This window comes from Anomaloglossus baeobatrachus, chromosome 2 (assembly GCF_048569485.1).
Source record: "Anomaloglossus baeobatrachus isolate aAnoBae1 chromosome 2, aAnoBae1.hap1, whole genome shotgun sequence".
Lineage (NCBI taxonomy): Eukaryota > Metazoa > Chordata > Amphibia > Anura > Aromobatidae > Anomaloglossus > Anomaloglossus baeobatrachus.
In genome coordinates, this window is record NC_134354.1 from 646660683 (window position 1) to 646685239 (window position 24557).

Here is a 24557-nt window from a genome sequence, read left to right on the forward strand (position 1 = left end):
GTGGTACATATAAATGACCATTGATTAACAATTAATAATTAATAAGTGAAGATCATATATATAGCAAAATAATATATAAAAACATATATCAACATGTTTATATGCTCCATGCATACCTCTAGACACTGGAAACCACACCAAGCATGGGGGCGACAATGTAAAAAAAACCCGCATACAGCACAATATTAAAATAGAACACAAAAACAAATAGCCTAAAACAATAAACTTGGTCATAAACACTTGTGAACTGTATATCATTCTTCCAAACATTGGTTTCTGATGGAATAAAAAGATTTCTGAAAATAGAAAATAGAATGTTAAAATCAAAACGTAAATGACACTATAAAAGAAGAACCCTACCCACCCATAAAATAAGGGCTGAGCCAGATTATCGGCATACCTTTCTATTTAACTGATTTAGTGACTGTCAGTGATCCTAACACGGCACTTAGCACTTTTTCTGCATTATGCTGCAGCGATCTGACAACCTATGCTGCTGATACTTACAAGCACTATTCACTTTATAATTTACTAGTTGCGATTCTGAAAGTTATCAGCACCATATTTATTATAAATTTATACATATATATTACATTCTATTTATTAATACAAGCACTAAGCACTTTGCATGGTTTTTGTTTATTTATTTGAATGTTGTATTTTGCTTGATGTTATGGATCACTGTTACTTCAAACCACCATGCTTTATACTTCGTGTCCACGTTTCTGGTTGTTATAATGTGGTATTATCTTAGATGAATTTTTACAATTTTTAATATAAATACTGTTTAATAAAAAATAAAATTTTAATTATTCAATTATGGAATTGCCCGACAATAAGCAAGGAGGCCACTATTTTACTATGCCGATGATTGAAGGGTTCCCGGTTAGAGTAAGGTATATATTCCCCCGACCTCTGCGGACGGAATATATCTAAACCTTCCCCAGATCTCACTGGTTGCCCCACAACGATCCTTGGCATAAACTCGCTGCCACCAATCGATTACAATAACTATTACGCCGAGCACAGACGTGGAATTCAGGATCGAGATAACAGAACAGCCCAAGATTAAATTATATATTTTAATCGGCCTAGGGCACACTATAAACTACAATATATACAGTTAGGTCCAGAAATATTTGGACAGTGACACAAGTTTTGTTATTTTAGCTGTTTACAAAAACATGTTCAGAAATACAATTATATATATATATATAATATGGGCTGAAAGTGCACACTCCCAGCTGCAATATGAGAGTTTTCACATCCAAATCGGAGAAAGGGTTTAGGAATCATAGCTCTGTAATGCATAGCCTCCTCTTTTTCAAGGGACCAAAAGTAATTGGACAAGGGACTCTAAGGGCTGCAATTAACTCTGAAGGCGTCTCCCTCGTTAACCTGTAATCAATGAAGTAGTTAAAAGGTCTGGGGTTGATTACAGGTGTGTGGTTTTGCATTTGGAAGCTGTTGCTGTGACCAGACAACATGTGGTCTAAGGAACTCTCAATTGAGGTGAAACAGAACATCCTGAGGCTGAAAAAAAAAGAAAAAATCCATCAGAGAGATAGCAGACATGCTTGGAGTAGCAAAATCAACAGTCGGGTACATTCTGAGAAAAAAGGAATTGACTGGTGAGCTTGGGAACTCAAAAAGGCCTGGGCGTCCACGGATGACAACAGTGGTGGATAATCGCCGCATACTTTCTTTGGTGAAGAAGAACCCGTTCACAACATCAACTGAAGTCCAGAACACTCTCAGTGAAGTAGGTGTATCTGTCTCTAAGTCAACAGTAAAGAGAAGACTCCATGAAAGTAAATACAAAGGGTTCACATCTAGATGCAAACCATTCATCAATTCCAAAAATAGACAGGCCAGAGTTAAATTTGCTGAAAAACACCTCATGAAGCCAGCTCAGTTCTGGAAAAGTATTGTATGGACAGATGAGACAAAGATCAACCTGTACCAGAATGATGGGAAGAAAAAAGTTTGGAGAAGAAAGGGAACGGCACATGATCCAAGGCACACCACATCCTCTGTAAAACATGGTGGAGGCAACGTGATGGCATGGGCATGCATGGCTTTCAATGGCACTGGGTCACTTGTGTTTATTGATGACATAACAGCAGACAAGAGTAGCCGGATGAATTCTGAAGTGTACCGGGATATACTTTCAGCCCAGATTCAGCCAAATGCCGCAAAGTTGATCGGACGGCGCTTCATAGTACAGATGGACAATGACCCCAAGCATACAGCCAAAGCTACCCAGGAGTTCATGAGTGCAAAAAAGTGGAACATTCTGCAATGGACAAGTCAATCACCAGATCTTAACCCAATTGAGCATGCATTTCACTTGCTCAAATCCAGACTTAAGACGGAAAGACCCACAAACAAGCAAGACCTGAAGGCTGCGGCTGTAAAGGCCTGGCAAAGCATTAAGAAGGAGGAAACCCAGCGTTTGGTGATGTCCATGGGTTCCAGACTTAAGGCAGTGATTGCCTCCAAAGGATTCGCAACAAAATATTGAAAATAAAAATATTTTGTTTGGGTTTGGTTTATTTGTCCAATTACTTTTGACCTCCTAAAATGTGGAGTGTTTGTAAAGAAATGTGTACAATTCCTACAATTTCTATCAGATATTTTTGTTCAAACCTTCAAATTAAATGTTACAATCTGCACTTGAATTCTGTTGTAGAGATTTCATTTCAAATCCAATGTGGTGGCATGCAGAGCCCAACTCGCGGAAATTGTGTCACTGTCCAAATATTTCTGGACCTAACTGTACAATATGGAATTTACAGAATATATATATGTCAGAATACATTTACAGGTAAATTATGGATCACAAGCAGGTATACAGATGTATCAATTACCTTATTCCCTAGCGGAGACAGGGGGGCGCTGTGTGGCCACACGGTTCCTGGATCTTCCCCCACGTGCCACACACGAGACCACCCGATGAAGAACACCCAAAAGTGTCCGTACTGTGTATATCAAACTAGCTACAATCCATGTCCCCTCCTACCTAGTGACCTCACAGGGGAGTACTGCCCCACCCCTGTCCTGGGTGTTAAACAATATCCCAAAGTGATTATTGGCCATAACTTTGCCAGGGAATGTCGTAGGCGGACGACAATGCTTTCATATTTACAGTTATGATTTTATCTTCACAATGATAGGACACATGACTAGTCTGCTGATACCCCACTGGCCAATATCAAGTTTGGGATACCTACAGAGGTACCACACCTATATAAAATATGTGCTAGAATTGTCGGGATATCTGGATGCGATATTTCTGCTTGACATGTTTATAGGAAGCATGGCTCATGAGATATTAAACATTTATTCCTGGTGCCTGTCTGTCTCAGGTGTACAGGATGCCTCTAATTAGTTTGTCACTTCTTCTGCAGCGTCACAGATGGGGGTCTTCCTTCCCTTTACTGTTCTCAAGGACTACCCAGCTCATCTAATTTCCATATCATAGGAGTTTGCCTTGGGTCACACCACTGCTAACAATTTCCTCAAGTTAATTAGCATACTGATTGAAGCCTCTTTAGGCCTTACGTACCTTGACAAGATGGCGGCTATAGGAATATGGCTTAATAGGTCAGAATATATCCCTATTTCCTAACAGCTTCCCTGTATTTTGATTGCCAGTCAAGGTAACGCCAGGCAGATGGGGGTGGCAGCCCGTAGCCGTCCGCTTTATCTGCGCTGAGAATCAAGAATACCGCGCAGCGCTACGTCAATTTTTTTTTAATTATTTAGTTTTATACAACTGGTAGAGAAGCTTTTTCACCTGGTGGGGAGTTTTGGTATAACATTTTTTTTTAAGATGCCATCCGTTTCCCCATGCCTTGAATAGCATACATAACAATTTTTATCCAATTCTATCCACTGGGTCAGTCTGCACACGGCTCCAAACATCTTAGGTTATTTTATGGCGACCTTGTATATTCAGTAAAATAAAAAAATAGGAAAAAAAAAAGACAACCCTTAGGCTATGTTCACACGTAGCGCTCTTGCTGCATTTTTGTACTTTGTCATTGCTTTTAATGGTGAAAAAAAATGTACTGGTAAATGTATTTTTAACATTTCACTACCTTATCTGGGCATGTGGTGTGTGTGACATGGTCAGACACATCCTGTGTAATTTATGAAGGAGGGACTCTGAACCTCACAAAGCCTATGTGGACAATGCAAGAACTGCCAAAAAATTAGAAGGAAGAGAGACTCTGATACACACTGTATTAGAGATAAAGGAAGGCCTCATACACATTCTGTTAAAATTCTTAGGTAGTGGGACTCCTAGATTCATAATGCTCATGCACTAAGTGCAAGGGCTGCCAAAAATTAGGAGGAACTGCAATATTCTTTGGAAGACACGTGAAGGAGGGACTCTGACTACATTTTGGGACAATTTTAAAAATATTCTGACTCATACCCTGGTAAGGCCTATCCACGCTTAGTTAATTTTGATAGGAGTCAGCCTGTCAGCATTTTCAGTTGACAGGCAGATGCGCCTACACTCCTGCAAGATGCATATTTATAAGTTGAATCGTCTGTGAAATAAAGTCTGTAGCCATGAGCATTGGTATTTTGTGAACTCCTGGAGACTAAAGGGTACTTTACACGCTGCGATCTCGCTAGCGAGCGTACCCGCCCCCGTGGGTTGTGCATCACGGACAAATCGTCGCCCGTGGCGCACAACATCGCTTACACCCGTCACACGGACTTACCTTCCCTGCGACGTCTGTGTGGCCGGCGAACCACCTCCTTTCTAAGGGGGCAGTTCGTGCGGCGTCACAGAGACGTCACACGGCAGCCTTCCAATAGAAGCGGAGGGGCGGAGATGAGCGGGACGAACATCCCGCCCACCTCCTTCCTTCCTCATTGCGGGTGGCCGCAGGTACGAGGTTGTTCCTCCTTCCTGCAGTGTCACACATGTCTCTCCCAGTCTCTGTCTGTCTCTCCCAGTCTCTGTCTGTCTCTATTTGTCTCTCCCAGTCTCTGTCTGTCTCTCCCAGTCTCTGTCTGCCTCTCCCAGTCTGTCTGTCTCTCCCAATCTCTGTTTGTCTCTCCCAGTCTCTGTTTGTCTCTCCCAGTCTCTGTCTGTCTCTGTCTGTCTCTGTCTGTCTCTATTTGTCTCTCCCAGTCTCTGTTTGTCTTTACCAGTCTCTGTCTGTCTCTATCTGTCTCTCCCTCCCAGTCTCTGTCTATCTCTCCCAGTCTCTGTCTATCTCTCCCAGTCTCTGTCTATCTCTCCCAATCTGTCTGTCTCTCCCAATCTCTGTCTGTCTCTCCCAATCTCTGTCTGTCTCTCCCAATCTCTGTCTGTCTCTCCCAATCTTTGTTTGTCTCTCCCAATCTCTGTTTGTCTCTCCCAATCTCTGTTTGTCTCTCCCAGTCTCTGTCTATCTCTCCCAGTCTCTGTTTGTCTCTCCCAGTCTCTGTCTGTCTCTCCCAGTCTTTGTCTGTCTCTCCCAGTCTCTGTCTGTCTCTGTCTCTTTCCGTGTCTGTCTCGATCCATGTCTGTCTCTGTCTATCTCTCTGTTTCTCTCTTTCTCTGTCTGTCTCTCTCTATCTCTGTGTCTGTCTCTCTCTATAGCTCTCAGTCTGTCAGTCTCTTTCCCTGTCTGTCTCTTTCCCCATCTGTCTTTTTCCCTGTCTCTCTCTCTTTCCCTGTCTGTCTGCCCCTGTCTGTCTGTCTCTGTCTGTCTCTGTTTGTCTCTCCCAGTCTCTGTTTGTCTTTACCAGTCTCTGTCTGTCTCTCCCAGTCTCTATCTGTCTCTCCCAGTCTCTCTCTATCTGTCTCTCCCAGTCTCTATCTGTCTCTCCCAGTCTCTGTCTGTCTCTCCCAGTCTCTGTCTGTCTCTCCCAGTCTCTGTCTGTCTCTCCCAGTCTCTGTCTCTCTCTCCCAATCTCTGTCTCTCTCTCCCAATCTCTGTCTCTCTCTCCCAATCTCTGTCTGTCTCTCCCTGTCTTTGTCTGTCTCTCTCAGTCTGTTTGTCTCTCCCAGTCTCTGTTTGTCTCTCCCAGTCTCTGTTTGTCTCTCCCAGTCTCTGTTTGTCTCTTCCAGTCTCTGTTTGTCTCTCCCAGTCTCTGTTTGTCTCTCCCAGTCTCTGTCTGTCTCTCCCAGTCTCTGTCTGTCTCTCCCAGTCTGTTTGTCTCTCACAGTCTCTGTCTGTCTTTCCCAGTCTCTGTCTCTCCCAGTCTCTGTCTGCCTCTTCCAGTCTCTGTTTGTCTCTCCCAGTCTCTGTTTGTCTTTCCCAGTCTCTGTTTGTCTCTCCCAGTCTCTGTTTGTCTCTCCCAGTCTCTGTCTGTCTCTCCCAGTCTCTGTCTGTCTCTCCCAGTCTCTGTCTGTCTCTCCCAGTCTCTGTCTGTCTGTCTCTGTCTCTTTCCGTGTCTGTCTCGATCCATGTCTGTCTCTGTCTATCTCTCTGTTTCTCTCTTTCTCTGTCTGTCTCTATCTCTGTCTGTCTCTCCCAATCTCTGTCTGTCTCTCCCAATCTCTGTCTGTCTCTCCCAATCTCTGTCTGTCTCTCCCAATCTCTGTCTGTCTCTCCCAGTCTCTGTCTGTCTCTCCCAGTCTGTTTGTCTCTCACAGTCTCTGTCTGTCTTTCCCAGTCTCTGTCTGTCTCTGTCTGCCTCTCCCAGTCTCTGTCTGCCTCTCCCAGTCTCTTTTTGTCTCTCCCAGTCTCTGTCTGTCTCTCCCAGTCTCTGTCTGTCTCTCCCAGTCTCTGTCTGTCTCTTCCAGTCTGTCTGTCTCTCCCAGTCTCTGTCTGTCTCTTCCAGTCTCTGTCTGTCTCTCCCAGTCTTTGTCTGTCTCTCCCAGTCTCTGTCTGTCTCTGTCTCTTTCCGTGTCTGTCTCGATCCATGTCTGTCTCTGTCTATCTCTCTGTTTCTCTCTTTCTCTGTCTGTCTCTCTCTATCTCTGTGTCTGTCTCTCTCTATAGCTCTCAGTCTGTCAGTCTCTTTCCCTGTCTGTCTCTTTCCCCATCTGTCTTTTTCCCTGTCTCTCTCTTTCCCTGTCTGTCTCTGTCTGTCTCTGTTTGTCTCTCCCAGTCTCTGTTTGTCTTTACCAGTCACTGTCTGTCTCTCCCAGTCTCTATCTGTCTCTCCCAGTCTCTCTCTATCTGTCTCTCCCAGTCTCTATCTGTCTCTCCCAGTCTCTGTCTGTCTCTCCCAGTCTCTGTCTGTCTCTCCCAGTCTCTGTCTGTCTCTCCCAGTCTCTGTCTGTCTCTCCCAGTCTCTGTCTCTCTCTCCCAATCTCTGTCTCTCTCTCCCAATCTCTGTCTCTCTCTCCCTGTCTCTGTCTCTCTCTCCCTGTCTCTCTCTCCCTGTCTCTGTCTGTCTCTCTCAGTCTGTTTGTCTCTCCCAGTCTCTGTCTGTCTCTCCCAGTCTCTGTTTGTCTCTCCCAGTCTCTGTTTGTCTCTCCCAGTCTCTGTTTGTCTCTCCCAGTCTCTGTTTGTCTCTCCCAGTCTCCGTCTGTCTCTCCCAGTCTCTGTCTGTCTCTCACAGTCTGTTTGTCTCTCACAGTCTCTGTCTGTCTTTCCCAGTCTCTGTCTCTCCCAGTCTCTGTCTGCCTCTTCCAGTCTCTGTTTGTCTCTCCCAGTCTCTGTTTGTCTCTCCCAGTCTCTGTTTGTCTCTCCCAGTCTCTGTTTGTCTCTCCCAGTCTCTGTTTGTCTCTCCCAGTCTCTGTCTGTCTCTCCCAGTCTCTGTCTGTCTCTCCCAGTCTCTGTCTGTCTCTCCCAGTCTTTGTCTGTCTCTCCCAGTCTCTGTCTGTCTGTCTCTGTCTCTTTCCGTGTCTGTCTCGATCCATGTCTGTCTCTGTCTATCTCTCTGTTTCTCTCTTTCTCTGTCTGTCTCTCTCTATCTCTGTGTCTGTCTCTCTCTATAGCTCTCAGTCAGTCTTTTTCCCTGTCTCTCTCTTTCCCTGTCTGTCTGCCCGTCTGTCTGTTTGACTGTCTCTTTCCCTGTCTGTCTCTTTCTCTGCCTGCCTCTTACTCTGTCTGTGTTTATGTCTGTCTGTCTCTATCCATCTCTCCACCGACAACTTATTACCTCACACATAAGCTTCTTATACTAACAGTTTATTTTGTTCCTATAGCAACCACTCACAGCTCCTATTAATAACCTATAGCTCGCAGCTCTATTGACTCTAATGGAGGGAGATTTTTTGGAGAGTAACTGTAAAGTGTGGGGCTAAACTTTCCGGTCAAAACATAGTCTATGACGTTCCCTGAGTCACACTGGGTGTCTGTGCAAAATTTTGTGATTGTAAATGCGACGGTGCGGATTCCTTTAGCGGGGACACACACACACACACACACACACACACACACTCACAGCTTTATATATTACATTGTCAGCTAATTATTTATTTAACTCTCACTGTTGCACTTTACTATTATTGCGGTTTTTGCAAATATTGTGCACAATTTTTAAGCTTCTATAATAATATACTGATATGATGTGAGGACACACTCCTTTGCACATTACTGCTATTATAACTATTCATTACATTGTATTTGCACCTTATTTATAATATTTACTAACTGTAGTACCCGGGCGTTGACCGGGATAGTAACTGTCTTTCTGTCTCCGAGTTTCTGTGTCTGTCTCTGTGTGTCTGTCTCTGTATCAGTCTCTCTGTCTGTCTCTCTCTATCTCTCTCTACCTCTGTGTCTGTCTCTCTCTCTCTCTGTGTCTGTTAGTATCGTTCCAGGTCTGTCTCGTTCCAGGTCTGTTTCGTTCCAGGTCTGTTTCGTTCCAGGTCTGTTTCGTTCCAGGTTTGTCTCTTTCTCTGTCTCTTTCCTTGTCTCTGTCTCTTTCCCCATCTGTCTCTTTCCCCATCTCTCTGTCTGGCTTTGTCTATTTCACCATCTGTCTCTTTCCCTGTCTGTCTCTTTCCCTGTCTGTCTCTCCCTGTCTGTGTCTCTTTACTCCTCTGTCTCTTTCCCTGTCTCTTTCCCTGTCTGTCTGTCTGCCTCTTTGACGGTCTGTCTCTCTCTGTCTCTCTCTATCCGTCTCCACACTGACATCTTATTACCTCAAATATAAGCTTCTTATACTAACAATTTATTTTGTTCCTACAGCAACCAATTACAGCTCCTATTAATAACCTAAGAGCTCGCAGCTCCATTCACTTTAATGGAGACAGTTTTTTTGGAGAGTAACTGCAAAGCGCGGGGTTAAATTTTACCATCCAAACATAGTCTATGACGTTTCCTGAGTCACATGGAGTGTCTATGCAAAATTTCATGATTCTAAATGTGACGGTGCGGATTCATTTAGTGGACACACACACACACACACACACACACACCCCTTTATATATTAGATATGTGTCCGTCAATGAGCCCAATTTAAATATACTCTATCTTATCTGATATTACCATTTAGTAGGCCCATATATTTGCACCTTATATAAATTATTTCATGATGGGGGCGGAGCCGGACATGGATGAGTGAGGACGCTACTTGCTAGAGCTCCTCTAAATAATCCCCCATAGAACCGGTTTATTAGCCACAATGGGCAAATCGGCAGTAAAAAAGAACAAGCCCGGTAAGCCCAGCACCTCGGGGAAGCCTCCTGCACCCCAGGGCACTATCGGGGCCTATTTAACACGCTCCCGGGAGCCTGAGACCGGCTCACTGCCACAGAAAGAGCTGCGGCCTACAGGGCCTGAAAGAAGCCCTGCCACAGCGCCAATGAGGGCAGAAATCCAGGGGACCCAGAGAAGGGGTGAGGAGATGGAGATCCCCCGTGGCCCGGGAGGACTCTCCAATAGTCCAACGGCAGCGGCAGGAGCTGATGTACCCCCCGGAACTGGGACGGCATTACCTCCAGCGGCGCCATTCCAAGATGGCGGCCGCGATCCTGGGACGCTAGCAGGCAGCCTAGGGCTGGAGGACGGGTCTCCCGCGGCTGCGGCCCTACCTGCATCACCCTCCGTTGTGTCTCCGCTGCGACCGGGCGGCTCCGGCGACCTGCCTGCAGCCGTACATTGTGAAGCTGGGAGTGCGGCGTGCGGGAGCGGGACGCATGGGTGCTCGGGCCAAGGAGATGACTCACCGCTGCGCGCCCGAGCACTGAAGAAGCAGACGACACAGGGAGAAGCTGCAGCTCTGACACCACCGCTCCTGTCCACACAAGCAAGCGCAGGGACCAGAGGTGAGGAGGGAGCAGCAGCAAACCCTGCGGGCCGGCTGTACTACAGGAATCAGGTACAGGGCCCACAGGTGGACCTGGGGAGCGGGATGCACTCTAGTGGGGGGAACAACACCCCCAGTCACTCACCAAGAGCTACACAATCCTCAGGGGGAGCAGGCAATGGAGGAGGGCCACCTACATCTCAGATGGCTGCCAATGAGCCCTGGGGGACACCTCAGAGAGAAGCACATTCACCAGATACCTGGTCCACTGGGTCCTCTTGGGCTGAGAGTCCGACAGCCACCGTCAGGGACCTAGATGGGGGCCCATTAATCCCCGTGAATGGGGGACCCAGAATACTGGGGGCACCCCCAATACGTCTCACATCTGCACCACAAGTATGGGACGGCATCAAAAACCCCCAGAACACGCAGACGCTGACATATGGACCGGCCCTTCAGGACTCTTTTTACGCATACCCAAATATGTTTCACGCGGCCGCCTCGATGGGCGACGAGCGCCCGGCATCTCTGGCAGACATACGATCCCTGCTACAAGCAATCCTCACCAAGAGTGACATTGCAGCTCTGGCTAATCAAGTAGTGGCGGAGTGCAAACAAGAATTTACCCAGCTGCGACAAGATCTCTCTTCACTTACTCACAGGGTAGATACCCTGACAGAGCAACAATCTGATTCTCAGGTGTCTATCCGATCTATCCAAGAAACTGCTGAAAACCAATCTAAGCAACTATTTGCCCTCCAGCAGCATGTGGATGACCTAGAGAACAGAAACAGACGAAACAATCTGCGGATTAGAGGTCTTCCAGAATCTATTGCCGCCCCTGATATCCCTGCTGCTCTTCGTTCCATCTTCAACAATTTGTTAAAGAGGCCACCAGGAGCTCCCCTTGAACTTGATAGAGCCCATAGAGCTCTACGCCCTCCGGATCCAGATGACTCCCGCCCAAGAGATATCGTATGCAGAGTACACTTTTTCGCTGTAAAAGAGGCCATTCTACAGGCAGCCAGGAGAAAACAGAACTTTTCATACAATAGCTCTACCTTTCGCATAATGCCTGATCTCTCACGACACACTCTGGCCCAACGTGCGACTCTTAAACCCCTCCTTGATGTCTTAAAAGAGAGAGGTCTGCAATTCCGGTGGGGATTTCCGTTTTCCCTATCGGTACAGAAGGACTCCCGATGGATGACCCTGCGTTCTCCAGAGGACCTCCCGGCTTTTATCAAGAGTCTGAATCTGCCTGCAATGTCTATTGCAGCCTGGCCGACTACACTACTCCAGCCGTGGGTGCCCAGGGGACGGCCTACCCCCTCTAGACCACCTCCACCTCCTGAGTCCAGCAGGGAGTTGCCTCCGAGAGGAGAACGGGGTCGCAGGGCAGGCCGCCCGCGTTAGCTGATGCTGAGGAAACCAAAGGCTGAAAACGCCTGTATGACTTATACCTCTTACAGTAATGAGGCTCACGTGGCTCCCACATGTTACCCTCCAGTCTATTGATAGCCCGTATCACATAAGAATTTATTACCTTTACCGGTGTCTATGGTTATCCATAATGTTTTTTCTTTCTTAGTATATATGGAGCTCTGCTCAGATATGTCTGACTTCCTTTTTCCCCAAATAGGTTGGGATCCTCTGTCCTGCCTAGATGAGGCGGATATGTTCCCTAGGAACGTTTGTTCGGATTTAGTTAACTATGCTAGGCTTTTTTTGCCTGTTGTTCTTCTTGTTTTTTTCTCTCTCTTCCTTTTTTTCCCACTACTTCTTACTTTCCTCAAGTCTCCTCTTCTCCATATCTTCAGCGGCCGGGCTGAACGTGTCCGATTCTCTTTCTTAAATATCTCTAATGACTTATTCTCTTATAGATGGCGGACTTAACCATCGCTTCTTTCAATGCCAGGGGCCTCAATGTCCCGGAGAAAAGGACACAGATATTGTATCATCTTCATAAACAGAAGGTGAGAATAGCATGTCTACAGGAGACACACTTCAAATAAGGACATGCCCCTATTCTTAAAAATAAATATTACCGGACATGGGTATCCTCGGATAACCCTGACTCCCGCTCTAAAGGTGTGGCAATAGCCATCCATAAATCCCTCCCACATCAAATCATAAAGTGCACGACAGATAGTCTTGGCAGATACATTATTCTCTCACTAAGGGTGGGGACCCACATCTTCACGATAATTAACGCGTACGCCCCAAATCAAAAACAGGATAGTTTTATTTCCCACCTGATCAATACCGCGATCCCCCTGATACAAGGTACGGTGATTTTATGTGGGGACCTTAATATCACCCTGGACCCTACTTTAGACAACTCGAAAGGGAAATCCAGTATTGCATACACCACTATCAAACGAATTAAAAAAGCTTTACTACGCATGCAGCTGTTCGACACCTGGAGAATACAACACCCATCGGACAGAGACTACAGTTTCTATTCCCACACCCAGGATTCATATAGCCGTCTTGATTACATACTGGTACAACATTGCGTGCTCCCTTGGGTCCAACACACGAGAATGGATAATATATTATGGTCAGACCATGCGCCGGTATATTGCACGATTGAGATCCCCTCCCTTACGATTCCTAGGGGGTCGTGGCGTCTGAACGAGTCATTGCTACTGGATGAGCTTTGCGTTTCGGATATCCAGACCTCCATTGCAAGATTCATGGAGGACCACTCAGTAGATGATACAGCCCCCACTTATAAGTGGGAGGCACTGAAATGTGTCCTACGTGGCATTTTTATTAAGCATGGGTCTCGAATCAAGAAAGAGAAAGCCCAAGACATAGTAAAAGCTCTCCATAGGGTATCTGAACTGGAGCTCATCCACAAGCAAGCTTTATCGGCCACGAACTTACGGGCACTCCTACAGGCTAGGTTCGAGGTTAAGAAACTGCTTGATTCCTCATATCAGCGTCTGATACAGGTAGGGAAGGGGAAGTTTTATGAGTTTGGGGATAAACCCGGCAGGCTGTTAGCAAACGCGTTGAGGGAGGACAGAGCTCACACCCTCATTCCCTGCATCAAGAACTCACGCGACGAATTACTTTACGCCACCCCAGACATCTCAAATACCTTTCATGACTATTATTCCAAGCTGTATAATCTACCTGTCGAGCCCCATAGACCGAGTGATGTAAATCCCTCAATGCCCTCACCTTTTAGATGTCCCGACAGTTCTATAATAGACAACCTGGAAAGTCCATTTTTACTGGAAGATTTATTGGCAGTGATTCGTGATACCCCGGGCAATAAGTGTCCTGGCCCTGACGGGTTCCCCGCCAAATTTTATAAATCCTTTTCGGAACAATTAGCGCCTCTAATGCTCCTTTCCTTCAATTCAATCTCGGACTCAGTCCCCTTTCCGCCTCACTCCACCACGGCTCATATTTCACTAATTCAAAAGACCGGAAAAGATCCCATGACGTGTAGCAGTTATAGACCAATATCACTCCTTAACGTAGATTTAAAAATTTATGCCAAGCTTTTGGCAAATAGACTTAGCCCCTTGCTCCCTAACTTGATCCACCTTGATCAGATTGGATTTGTCCCAGGTAGAGAGGCAAGGGACAATACCATAAAAACCCTGGATTTAATCCAACACGCACACAATAAAAAGCTGCCCATGGTGTTACTGTCTTTGGATGCTGAGAAAGCTTTCGACAGAGTCTCCTGGCAGTCGTTATCACAGACCCTAGACCATATAGGCCTGGGGCCAGTTTTCTCGTCAAAAATTATGGCGTTATATCACTCCCCGACTGCTCTCCTTAAGATTAATGGCACTCTGACGAAACCCTTCTCCATCCGAAACGGGACACGACAGGGTTGCCCCTTGTCACCGTTACTATATGTATTAGTCATGGAACACTTGTTGTCAGCCATCCGGGCTAACCCAGACATATGGGGAATTAGGATTGCCAATCGGGAGCATAAATGCGCTGCCTTCGCCGACGATCTTCTGGTATATTTAAGTAGCCCCACCACATCCCTCCCGTCCTTAATGTTGGAACTAAACCGGTTTAGTAAATGGTCCAATTTTAAAATTAATTTTGATAAATCAGAGGCCCTAAATATCTCCTTGCCCCAATCGACTGTAAATGTTATAAACCAAACTTCCCCTTTAGATGGCCACCCCATGGTAGCATCGGATACTTAGGCATCAAGATTCCATCTGACCTATCCAGACTCTTTCAATTAAACTACCAGAGTTTTCTGTCATGGCTCGAGGGAGATCTGACTCGGTGGCATAGGGGCACTCTTTCATGGTTTGGCAGGATCAGTGCACTCAGGATGACGGCCCTCCCGAGATTGCTTTATTTGCTGCAGACGGCCCCGGTCTATGTACCGGCAACCTATTGGGCCAAGATGCAGCGCATGTTCGGTAGATTTGTCTGGTCTGGAAGACGCCCTCGTATAGGAAGTGGCGTCTTGACTAGGACCAAAGGTGCAGGAGGAACAGGGCTGCCCGATTGTAGGCGATACTACTTGGCGGCCGCTCATTACAGGGTTTTGGATCTTCTACATAATTCTAGTTGTAAACTGTGGGTTAGCCTGGCACAAGAAATATGCCCCTTATCAATACCGACCCTGCCGTGGACCTGGCCACTCCTCACCAAACATAAGATTGAGATGTCTTATAGCACCAAGCAGACTCTGAAAACGGTGCACTCTGGGCCGTCACGTAATCTCCTGATCCAACCTAGAGGGCCCCTTATGCCACTGACGGACAACCCGGAGTTTCTGCCGGGGGCATCATCCAACAATTTTCTAGGAAGCACGAAATTGAACCCCTTGAGGCTAAATCGAGTGATTCCGAGGGGGTCCATTATCCCACTTCAGGAGATAGTAGAGAGTTGTAATTTTAAACTACGTTTCCATTTTGAATATGCCCAACTCAAGCACTTCTTGACTTCCCAAGAAACTATCATGACTCACCCCTCACCCCAAACCCCTTTTGAAAATCTATGCACTGGTTCCTCTAATACGCGCCATGCTATATCAAGGGTGTACAAGCTTCTGACGAGTACAGTAGAGGCGTCGCCTCCTCGCTTCTGTAAAGCTTGGGAGTTAGAGCTCAACCAACCGATTACCGGGAGCCAATGGGAACGTTGTTATCGCCTGACTCACAGGTCCGTGATTGCCACTAAGATGCAAGAAACTAGCTATAAAATACTTTCCAGGTGGTACAGGGTACCGGCGTCTCTACACGCGTGGTGCCCCGAAATACCTGACTCTTGCTGGCGATGTGGAGCCTCGGGAGGCACCATGTCCCACATCTGGTGGCACTGCCCGAGCCTGTCGGTCTTTTGGAGCAAGGTACTGGCAGCCATACGGGGGGCCACAGGAATTGTAGTCCCCAGTCGCCCGGAGGCAGTTTTACTGTATATCTTTGACGTATCAGAAAAGGTTTTTAGGAAATCGATCTTGGGCCACCTTCTCCAGGCCGCCAAGACCGTGATCCCTCGGCGGTGGAAAGATCCTAACCCCCCGACGGTAGATGAGTGGATAACAGAGGTTAATGTTATTCACCGCATGGAAATGGTGATGGCCCAATCTCGAGGGCAGACGGTGGAAACGGCCTCCAAGTGGTTCCAATGGGACTCCTTCTTGTCTAGTAAAACACTTCTTGAACTAATTTAACCTCTGGACGGGGGGCACTCTGGCCTTTTCTCTTCCAGATAGTTCACACCGCACTCTTGACAAATTTTCAGCTCAACGGACATTGCATCAGTCCCGGTCACCTCACTCTGCTTTCTATCCTCCCCCTTCTCTGCACTACCCCTATTTCTCTAGACACTGTGACTTCCTCTTGTTTGAATATCTTCTCCTTGATTTATCGTTTTATTGTTTTTTTTAAGTGATTATCTATGTTCCACTTCTACCATCCATAGAATGTTGCGAAGCTGGCGAAGGCTTGGTCTAGCATTAACTTCTGATCTGTTTCATTTGCAATAGTATGGATATATGTTCTAATTTTGTATTTCCTGGAAAAATTAATAAAATCTTAAATTGTAAAAAAAAAATATTTCATGATATGTATTGATATTTTATGATTGTATGGTGTTGAATTGCTGTGTCGGACTCACTCCCCACTTTTGTTGTCATTCTCCTTGCTGCATTTTTTAATAATGGATTAATAAAATTATGTAATTTTTTTTATTGTTGTGGTTATTATTTATGTGGATCATATATAAAATACAAACTATACATATACATGGAGTACAGGTAAATATAGAATACACAGATATACACTGTACATGTACATTGAGTACAGATATATATATACACTGTATATATATATACACTGTGTATATATATATATATATATATATATATAAAAATAAAAATACACTATACATATAAATACTGCACGTATATGCCTATATATATATATATATATATATATATATATATAAAATCTGTACTCAGTATACATGTATAGTGCTATAAGTATATATAGAATACACACACACTATATATATATATTTATATACATACATGATCACCTTACTTACCTCTGTAATTAATTATAACTAAATTCCTAACAGAAAGTAAAAATGTGATCTCGTCACGAACAGGATTCGAACCTGTGCGGGGAAACCCCATTGGATTTCGAGTCCAACGCCTTAACCACTCGGCCACCGTGACTGTCAGCCAACCGCCGCTCACAGCTTCCTCAGAGTGTACAATCCGCCTCCTCTCATGTCTACTGTTCATTGGTGGATCGCGCGCCGCAGATTAACTCGTTCTGCCCCGGTCTGCAGCTGCGTCTTGTCCTGTCAGACCACTTCAGCCTTCCGTGTGGCAAATGATTTTTCTCGCTCCGTCAGTCGTCTCCAGCGCTTACAATCATTCACAGACTATACCGTGACTTACATTACACAACACTACTACCATAAGTTTTCCTTTCTGACGCCATGCCGTTCTGTGTATTCAGGTCCGGCCACTGCCAGTCTTCCTACATCGACAGTCTGTGCTATCTCCTAGCATTTTCCCCTTTTGGCCGGCAGATGGCAGTATTGTACATTGTAGTCTCCTGTCTTGCAGCGCTCGGCATAGCCGCTAGGGGTCGTCTTTACTATGTGGTTGGAAGTGCCGGGCAGGCTGGCAGAAGATGGCGGTGCGGAAGAAGGACGGCGGCCCGAATGTGAAATATTACGAGTCCTCTGACACCATTTCTCAGTTCGACAACGTGCGACTATGGCTGGGGAAAAACTACAAGAAGGTACCAGGAGGAAATACTGAGTGTCATGGCGAGAACAGCAGTGTATACCCCCAGCTCTTCACTGAGAACAAAGAGTCGGGCCCGGGCATGGGGAGGGGGATACGCGACACTGGGGGAAACGGGGGTCCCGGCGGCGACCTGTCACCTGCTGTACACACGGGGGTTCAGGGGGCAGCTGCACGAGGAGGGATGGCGGGGCCGGGGGCTCGGTGCTGGGATGTGGGGCCTACACGTGCCCGGTGTGGGGGCATCACACGGGGGCGCCGGCTGCACGGCAGGCAGAATCCAGCTGTGAGCGGCCGTGCCCCCGCCAGCCCCGCCGTGCCCCCCGCCACAGGCGCCCCCCGCACAGCTGTCAGCTCCGGCCATCATGTGACCGCTGTCCTGACGTCCCCGCGTCTAGCGCTGCCCAGCGCTCTGTGTGCAGTGTATAGTGTGTGTGTGTATACAGTGTGTATAGTGTGTGTATATACAGTGTGTGCAGTGTATAGTGTGTGTGTGTGTGTATATAGTATATACAGTGTGTATATAATGGAGAGGCAGGTGATTGGAGTACATTCCCTGCCATGTATAATGTACACATGCACCCTGTGTGACCTCCTGTGCCTCCTGTCACCTCTCACCTATATGGCGTCAGTCTCCGCCGTCTGCTCCTCACTGACCTGGGATTATTTCCCAGCCGCCAGGATACAGGGGATAAAGTCCGCTCCTGACATTACATCCTTAGAAAAAGTACAAATCCCTGGGCTGGAAATCTATCACGGTCAGGAATTGTTAGTAGATAACCAGTGTGGCTGCTATACCCAGCTTTCCCACACCCCTGAGTGACCGCCTCCTAATATCGCTTCATGGTCAATGCCACAGACAATCTTGTGTGGGGGGCAGCACAACCCCCTCATAGAAGAGTCCTGCGGGCGGCTCCCATCAGCTCAGATTGAGTTACAGGTATTATTATTTATTATTTATTATTATAGCGCCATTTATTCCATGGCGCTTTACAAGTGAAAGAGGGTATACGTACAACAATCATTAACAGTACAAAACAGACTGGTATAGGAGGAGAGAGGACCCTGCCCGCGAGGGCTCACAGTCTACAGGGAATGGGTGATGGTACAATAGGTGAGGACAGAGCTGGTTGCGCAGTGGTCTACTGGACTGAGGGCTATTGTAGGTTGTAGGCTTAGGTATAAGGCTGGTTGTATTTTCGGTCAGGCTACTTTCACACTTGCGTTGAACGGTATCCGTTGCATTGCATTGTGTGACGGATGTAACGGATGTGTTGCATATAGGGGCACAACGGATGCTGCAAAACAACGCAATCCGTTTTGGGTGTTTTACAGTTTTACCATCGGCAGACTATTGTGAACAATCAGCTGATCCCTAACAGTAGCCGGCCGCCGGGTGATCAGCCGATCACTCCCAGTAGCCGGCCGCCGGGTGATCAGCCGATCACTTCCAGTAGCCGGCCGCCGGGTGATCAGCCGATCACTCCCAGTAGCTGGCCGCCGGGTGATCAGCCGATCACTTCCAGTAGCCGGCTGCCGGGTGATCAGCTGATCATTCGGTTGTTGACAATGTGTGCGGGAGCGGTGGGCGGAGTGCGAAGTGGGTGGAGCCGAGCGGGGCCATGGCTGAGGACGTCAGTGCCGCAGGGACTGCATCGCTGGGGGACAGGTGAGTGTGTGTGTGTGTGTGTGTGTGTGTGTGTGTGTGTGTGTGTGTGTGTGTGTGTGTGCGCGCGCGCGCGCGATTGTGTGTGTGTGTGTGTGTGTATATATACATACAGAGTGCGGGAGGGGTCGGAGCCGAGTGGGGAAGTGTCGGGCTCCCGGAACACGTAACCAGGGTTCCTTGGTTACCCGATGTGTACCCTGGTTACGGGTGGAGGGAGCCATAGAGAGCATGCGCAGTGAAATCCAAAGGATTCCGCTGCTCAAAAAAAGTTACATGCTGCGTTCCTTCCGCCCGACGCAGTGTCAAAATAACGACGCTGCGTCGTCCGGCGGATGCAACGCTGACACTTGCATTACAGTGCGTCATCCATACAAGTCTATGGAGAATAGCGCAGTGCGTTAGCGGACTGCGCTATTCTCCATAGTGACGGACTCCGCTGAACGCAAGTGTGAAAGTACCCTCATACAAATCTTCAGATCACTGACAGATATTACGGAGCCTCAGAGGAAATGACTGAACAACCATGTTTGATCCAATATTCAGATTGTACTCGGCCATGTAAGGCCTTGTGCGCATGCTGTGTTTTTTGCCGCTTTTTTTGGGTGCAGTATTGCTTCCAAATCTGCATGCATTTCCTTCCCCAGCAAAGTCTATGAGAATTTTCTGTCCGCACGTTGCAGCCTTTTTGGCTGCGTCTTTGTGGTGACCACAACTGCAGCATGTCAATTCTTTCTGCATTTTTGAGCCCTTGCAGGCAATAGATTTGACTTAAAAACGCACTGGGCAAAAACGCTGTAAAAAACACAATAAAAAGCGTCAAAAAATGCATGACATTGTATATTGGGACTAAAAATGTGCATCTTTGTGGTCACCACAATGATGCAGTGTGCGCACATAGCCTTAATCTACGGGAGCGTGGAAACCATCGGACGGCACGTGGATGATGTCTGAGTGCAGTAGTTTTTGCGTGCTGACGGAATGGGGAAGATGGAACATTTTCTTCTCATCCGAGAGAGTCGGACCTCACTGTGCTGACTTTCTGATCAGTGTGATTTGCATAATTGACCCGATTCTCGGATGAGAGACTACAGGGTGGTCTGCACCTAGAGCGTTAGCCCAGACGGGGAGAAGCTGGAGGAAGACGCCCTGTGCTGTCACCGTAAATGCAGCATCTGAATACGCACTGAAAAATCAGCTGAAATGTTTCGCTATGTGGGAGGGGTGATCTGGCCCTGCTCCCGCCCACATTGGGGGATTGAGGTTGGGCCATGTGAGCGGAGACAGATAACTGGGTCACCATCGCTGTATGAGGCTGCTTTCACACTTGCGTTCTTTTGCATCCGTTACAATCAGTTGTGTGACTGATGTAACGGATGCGTTGCAGATAGTGGCACAACTGATGTGACTGGTGATGCAGAAAATGATCCGTTGTTTTGTTTTTTACTGTTTTACCGGCGACCGGCTTTGGGAACAATCAGCTGATCGTTCCGGCCGCTGGAACTAAATTTCCAGTAGATCATGGTTTTTTACTGTGCGCATGCTCACAGTAAAAAAACGATCTGCCGCACACAAAAAACGTTACATTCAGCGTTGCTCCCACCTGACGGTCAGTCAGTAAACGACTGATACGTCACTTGGTGGATGCAATACAAGGCCATCAGTCACAATCCGTCACTAATAGAAGTCTATGGGGAAGAAACAGATTCCTGCAAAATATAAGGCTATGTGCGCACGTTGCGTAAATTCATGCAGTTACGCTGCGCTTTGCAGCGCAGCGTAACTGCATGCGTCCTGCGTCCCCTGCACAGTCTATGGAGATTGTGCAGGGGCCGTGCGCACGTGGCGTCTCAGAGCGCAGCGCTTCGGCTACTGCCGAAGCGCTGCGCAAAAAGAAGTGACATGTCACTTCTTTCCTGCGCTTTGCCGGCAGCTCCTGCTCTGTCTATGGCAGGACCTGCAGGCAGAGCGCATGGAATCGGCGCTCACTACGGACATTTCTGCAGCGATCTAAAGCGCACATGTGCTCTTCAGATCGCTGCAGAAATATCTGCAGGGCTAGTACGCAACGTGCGCACATAGCCTAATAGAATGACTGCAGTATAGAAGTCTCCACATTGCTTCTCACAAGACGTCAGTGCCGGGACACACAATTCCAAAGAGGGAGCAGACTGTGACTGTCAGAGGTCACTGATGGAGAGAGGGGTCCTCTGTGACCCCAAGACGGGACCCCCTGTCACTACTGGTGTATGGAGGGCTCTGATGTAACCAGCTGAGAGAAGGCTGCCAAATGTCTACTGGTAGAAGAGGGAGCACTCATGTAACCCTAGGCGTAGAGGGACTACTGGTGAAAGATTCTGCTGTGATCATTGGTTGAAGGGGCAAAGACAACCCTAAGCGGCCATTAGGGAATGCGTTGTGCGTCCTGGAAGCCCTGTTGTGACTGTTGAAGGAGCGCTCTGTCATGGCTGTAAGGGGATATGAATAGTTGTAGGGGGGCACTGGTGTGGTTACAATTAAAGGGTTATTCCCACTTTACAAAGCAGCTGCAGGTCACTAAGATGCACTATTATAACAATATAATTGGTGAAGGTTTGACCTCTGGGAAATTCTAGTGATGCTGAGAATGAATGAGATGCAGGTCTGGGACGCCCCTCGTTTGCTTTTTTTCTTCTTCTATTGCTTAGGGGATGCTGAGCAACCTCTGTCATAAGAACTACAGCACAACCCCATGTACATGAATACTGCCGACTGCAGGAGGTACTACTATACAGGGCAATCTCCAAACTTCAATGTCAGGATAGGGTACAGAGAGGTGATCACATTCCCGAATGGCGCTTTTATTTAGCTTTCTACGTAGTAGGTGGCAATGTGTCCCAGTGCAGGAAAAGATGTAAAGGGGTCTCTGTACTGAATAAGCATGTGGCCCCTTCATTAAAGGGGTATTCCCATCTCTAAACTCCTATCCCAATATGTAGTAGGTGTAGTAGTAGTAATAATAATAATAATAGCAAATCCCTCCAATTAGAAATGTAGTATAGTTCTGATATAGCCATGTCTCTTACCTCATGTGCAGGGCATTGCAGCTTAGGTATCCATGTTTATGTCCACTCATATAGTGAGTTAGGTAGATGCTCGTGTTCGGAACCATGCTTAATCCTGGCTGATCAGAGGCAAATAAATATGTTTTTTAATAGTTCTTGGAAATTTGGCTTAGGCCCCTTTCACATTGCGTTTTACCTTCCGCTCACAGGTCCCGTCGGGGCATCCGTCCGAACCGCCCCTCCCCCACTCTGCCAAGCGTGTTCCAGACGCATGCGCCCGGCAGGGCCATTCACTGCTATGGAGCGCACTGCGTTAGCATGTGCTCTGTTTTGTGCCATTTTGTGCACCTACGTTCGGGTGTCCGTCTGCAGAAACGTATATGTGCACAAAATGGCACAAAACAGAGCAGACGCTAACGCAGTGCGCTCCATAACAGTGAATGGCCCTGTCGGGCGCATGCGTCCGGAGCACGCTTTGCAGAGTGGGGGAGGGGCGGTCCGGCCGGATGCCCCGACGGGACCTGTGGACGTAGAGAAAAACGCAATGTGAAAGGAGCCTTAAACATGAAGATCTCCCCTTTTATTCTGTGTAACCAGTTGTTTTGTCCCATTTCAGTACATTCAGGCAGAGCCCCCCACTAATAAGTCTCTGTCCAGCCTGGTGGTCCAGCTTCTGCAGTTCCAAGAAGAAGTGTTTGGAAAACACGTCAGCAACGCTCCTCTTACCAAACTGCCGGTAACTATAGCTGTCATCTAATGCTTTATGTATGTGGATTATTGTGCGGCACATACACCGAGGACATAAGACTAGAAGCATGTTACATTGCTCCACAGGTCATTACGATGCTCCAGCCTTGGCTTAGTGGACAGATGGGTGACCACAAAACATAACATAGTTATCCATACGGGCACTGTAATGCAGCATGGAAGCCCTCACTGAGGGTCCAGCGGGCAGGGGCTGCTTTCTCACCAGCAGCCCTCAATTATTGCTGCTGTTCAGCTTCTTGTTTGCTTGTGGCTCCTGATTATGAAAGAAGCGAACGTCATAACTTGACTGGTGCGAAGTGTTTCATATTAAGTTGCGATCACATTGACATCATTGCACCGGCTGCCTGATGCCTTTGTAATTGTAACGTCATGGCGGGATGGCATTTACACAGCCATTTGCTGATTCTATAATGTCAATTTTTCATACTGTTAAAGATTTGCAATGCAGTCTCTCGAGTCTTTTCACTTCTCCAAAATTGGCAAATCATACACATCATGAAAACCTTACTGTTCTCTTCAACAAAGAAAGGGAATGATACTTTCCTCATTGTTTCTTCCATTTACAGCGCTAGTCAAGACTTTTAGCACTATATCTGGCCATATAGATTAGATAGCTTCAGCTGATAGCTATCTCTCCCAATTTCCCCCATACAGAAGGACACTCATCTCAGCCAAGTCTTCCTGTGTTCTCTATGGGAGCGCTGCTACCCGATTCATCAGGCAGCAGCTTATCTCCCTGCCAAAGAATAGGATTCGGCAATTGATTTCCAACAGTCCAGTCCTTATGTCCCTTGACTAGTGATGGGCGGACCCAGACTGTAAGGCTATGTGCGCATGCTGCGTTTTTTGACGCTGCATTTTTTTGCCGCAAAAAATGCACCCGCGGCAAAAACGCATCAGTAAAAACGCATGCATTTTTGCCGCGTTTTGGTGCGTTTTTTGGCTGCGTTTTGCTGCGCTTTTGATTTCTGCGTTTTGCTGCATTTTTCCAATGCATTGCATAGGTGGAAAACGCAGAAAAGAATTGACATGACCATTTTTTTTTTCAGCTCAAAAACGCAGCTAAAAAAAAAAAACGTTGTGTGCGGACAGCAAAAATGAAAACTCATAGACTTTGCTGGGGAAGCAAAGTCATGCAGTTTTGAGCCCAAAAACGCACCTGAAAAACGCGCAAAAACGCCACGAAAAAGCGCACATAGCCTAAAAGTCCGGATCTGCACAGTTTTAAAAGTATCCGGGTGCCGGGTCCGGAGTTCTCAGGGAACTCCGGCTAATGATCCAGATTTGGCAACTAGGGAAATATAAAAAAAAAAGATAATAAGAATCAAGCAAGCGCGTTATATTTACCGAGTCTCTGAAGAGAAACCAAAAAGAATGTAGCCATACAGACAATATACTAATAAAGATATATTATTAGAGGAACATTGTTTTTAAAAACAGTAAAACGCAAGGAAAAAAGTAATGAAAAAGGTGCCAATGCACCACAAACTCAGCAAGGTGATTGTAAACAAATAGCAACAATGGACATTATGATCGAATATAAATCAATAGTATATATCACACCACAAATCTATTCCCAAAAATGGGTATAACAATAAAATTCCAGTGGATGTGATGTAAAAAGATATATTCATCAAAGGGTTAAATAACCCATAGA

General features: G+C 46.8%; 1 protein-coding gene and 1 non-coding gene across 6 annotated transcripts in view; one reads left to right on the forward strand and one right to left on the reverse strand.

The window, feature by feature from the left end:
- Positions 1 to 16758: 16758 nt before the first annotated feature.
- Positions 16759 to 16840, reverse strand: TRNAS-CGA (transfer RNA serine (anticodon CGA)). Its single transcript has one exon. It is a non-coding gene; the product is annotated as a tRNA-Ser (tRNA).
- Positions 16841 to 17256: 416 nt separating this feature from the next.
- The window catches only part of SMARCC2 (SWI/SNF related BAF chromatin remodeling complex subunit C2), a 254922-nt gene continuing 247621 nt past the window's right edge, over positions 17257 to 24557 (forward strand). For 2 of the 5 annotated variants that reach the window (XM_075336975.1, XM_075336976.1), the window contains exons 1-2: positions 17257 to 17417; positions 22749 to 22868. In XM_075336975.1, coding sequence (XP_075193090.1) covers positions 17307 to 17417; positions 22749 to 22868 — 231 coding nt within the window. In that variant the 5' untranslated portion in view covers positions 17257 to 17306. The remainder of the gene's footprint in view (positions 17418 to 22748; positions 22869 to 24557) is intronic. The other 3 variants (XM_075336974.1, XM_075336977.1, XM_075336979.1) reach the window with 3 other exon arrangements.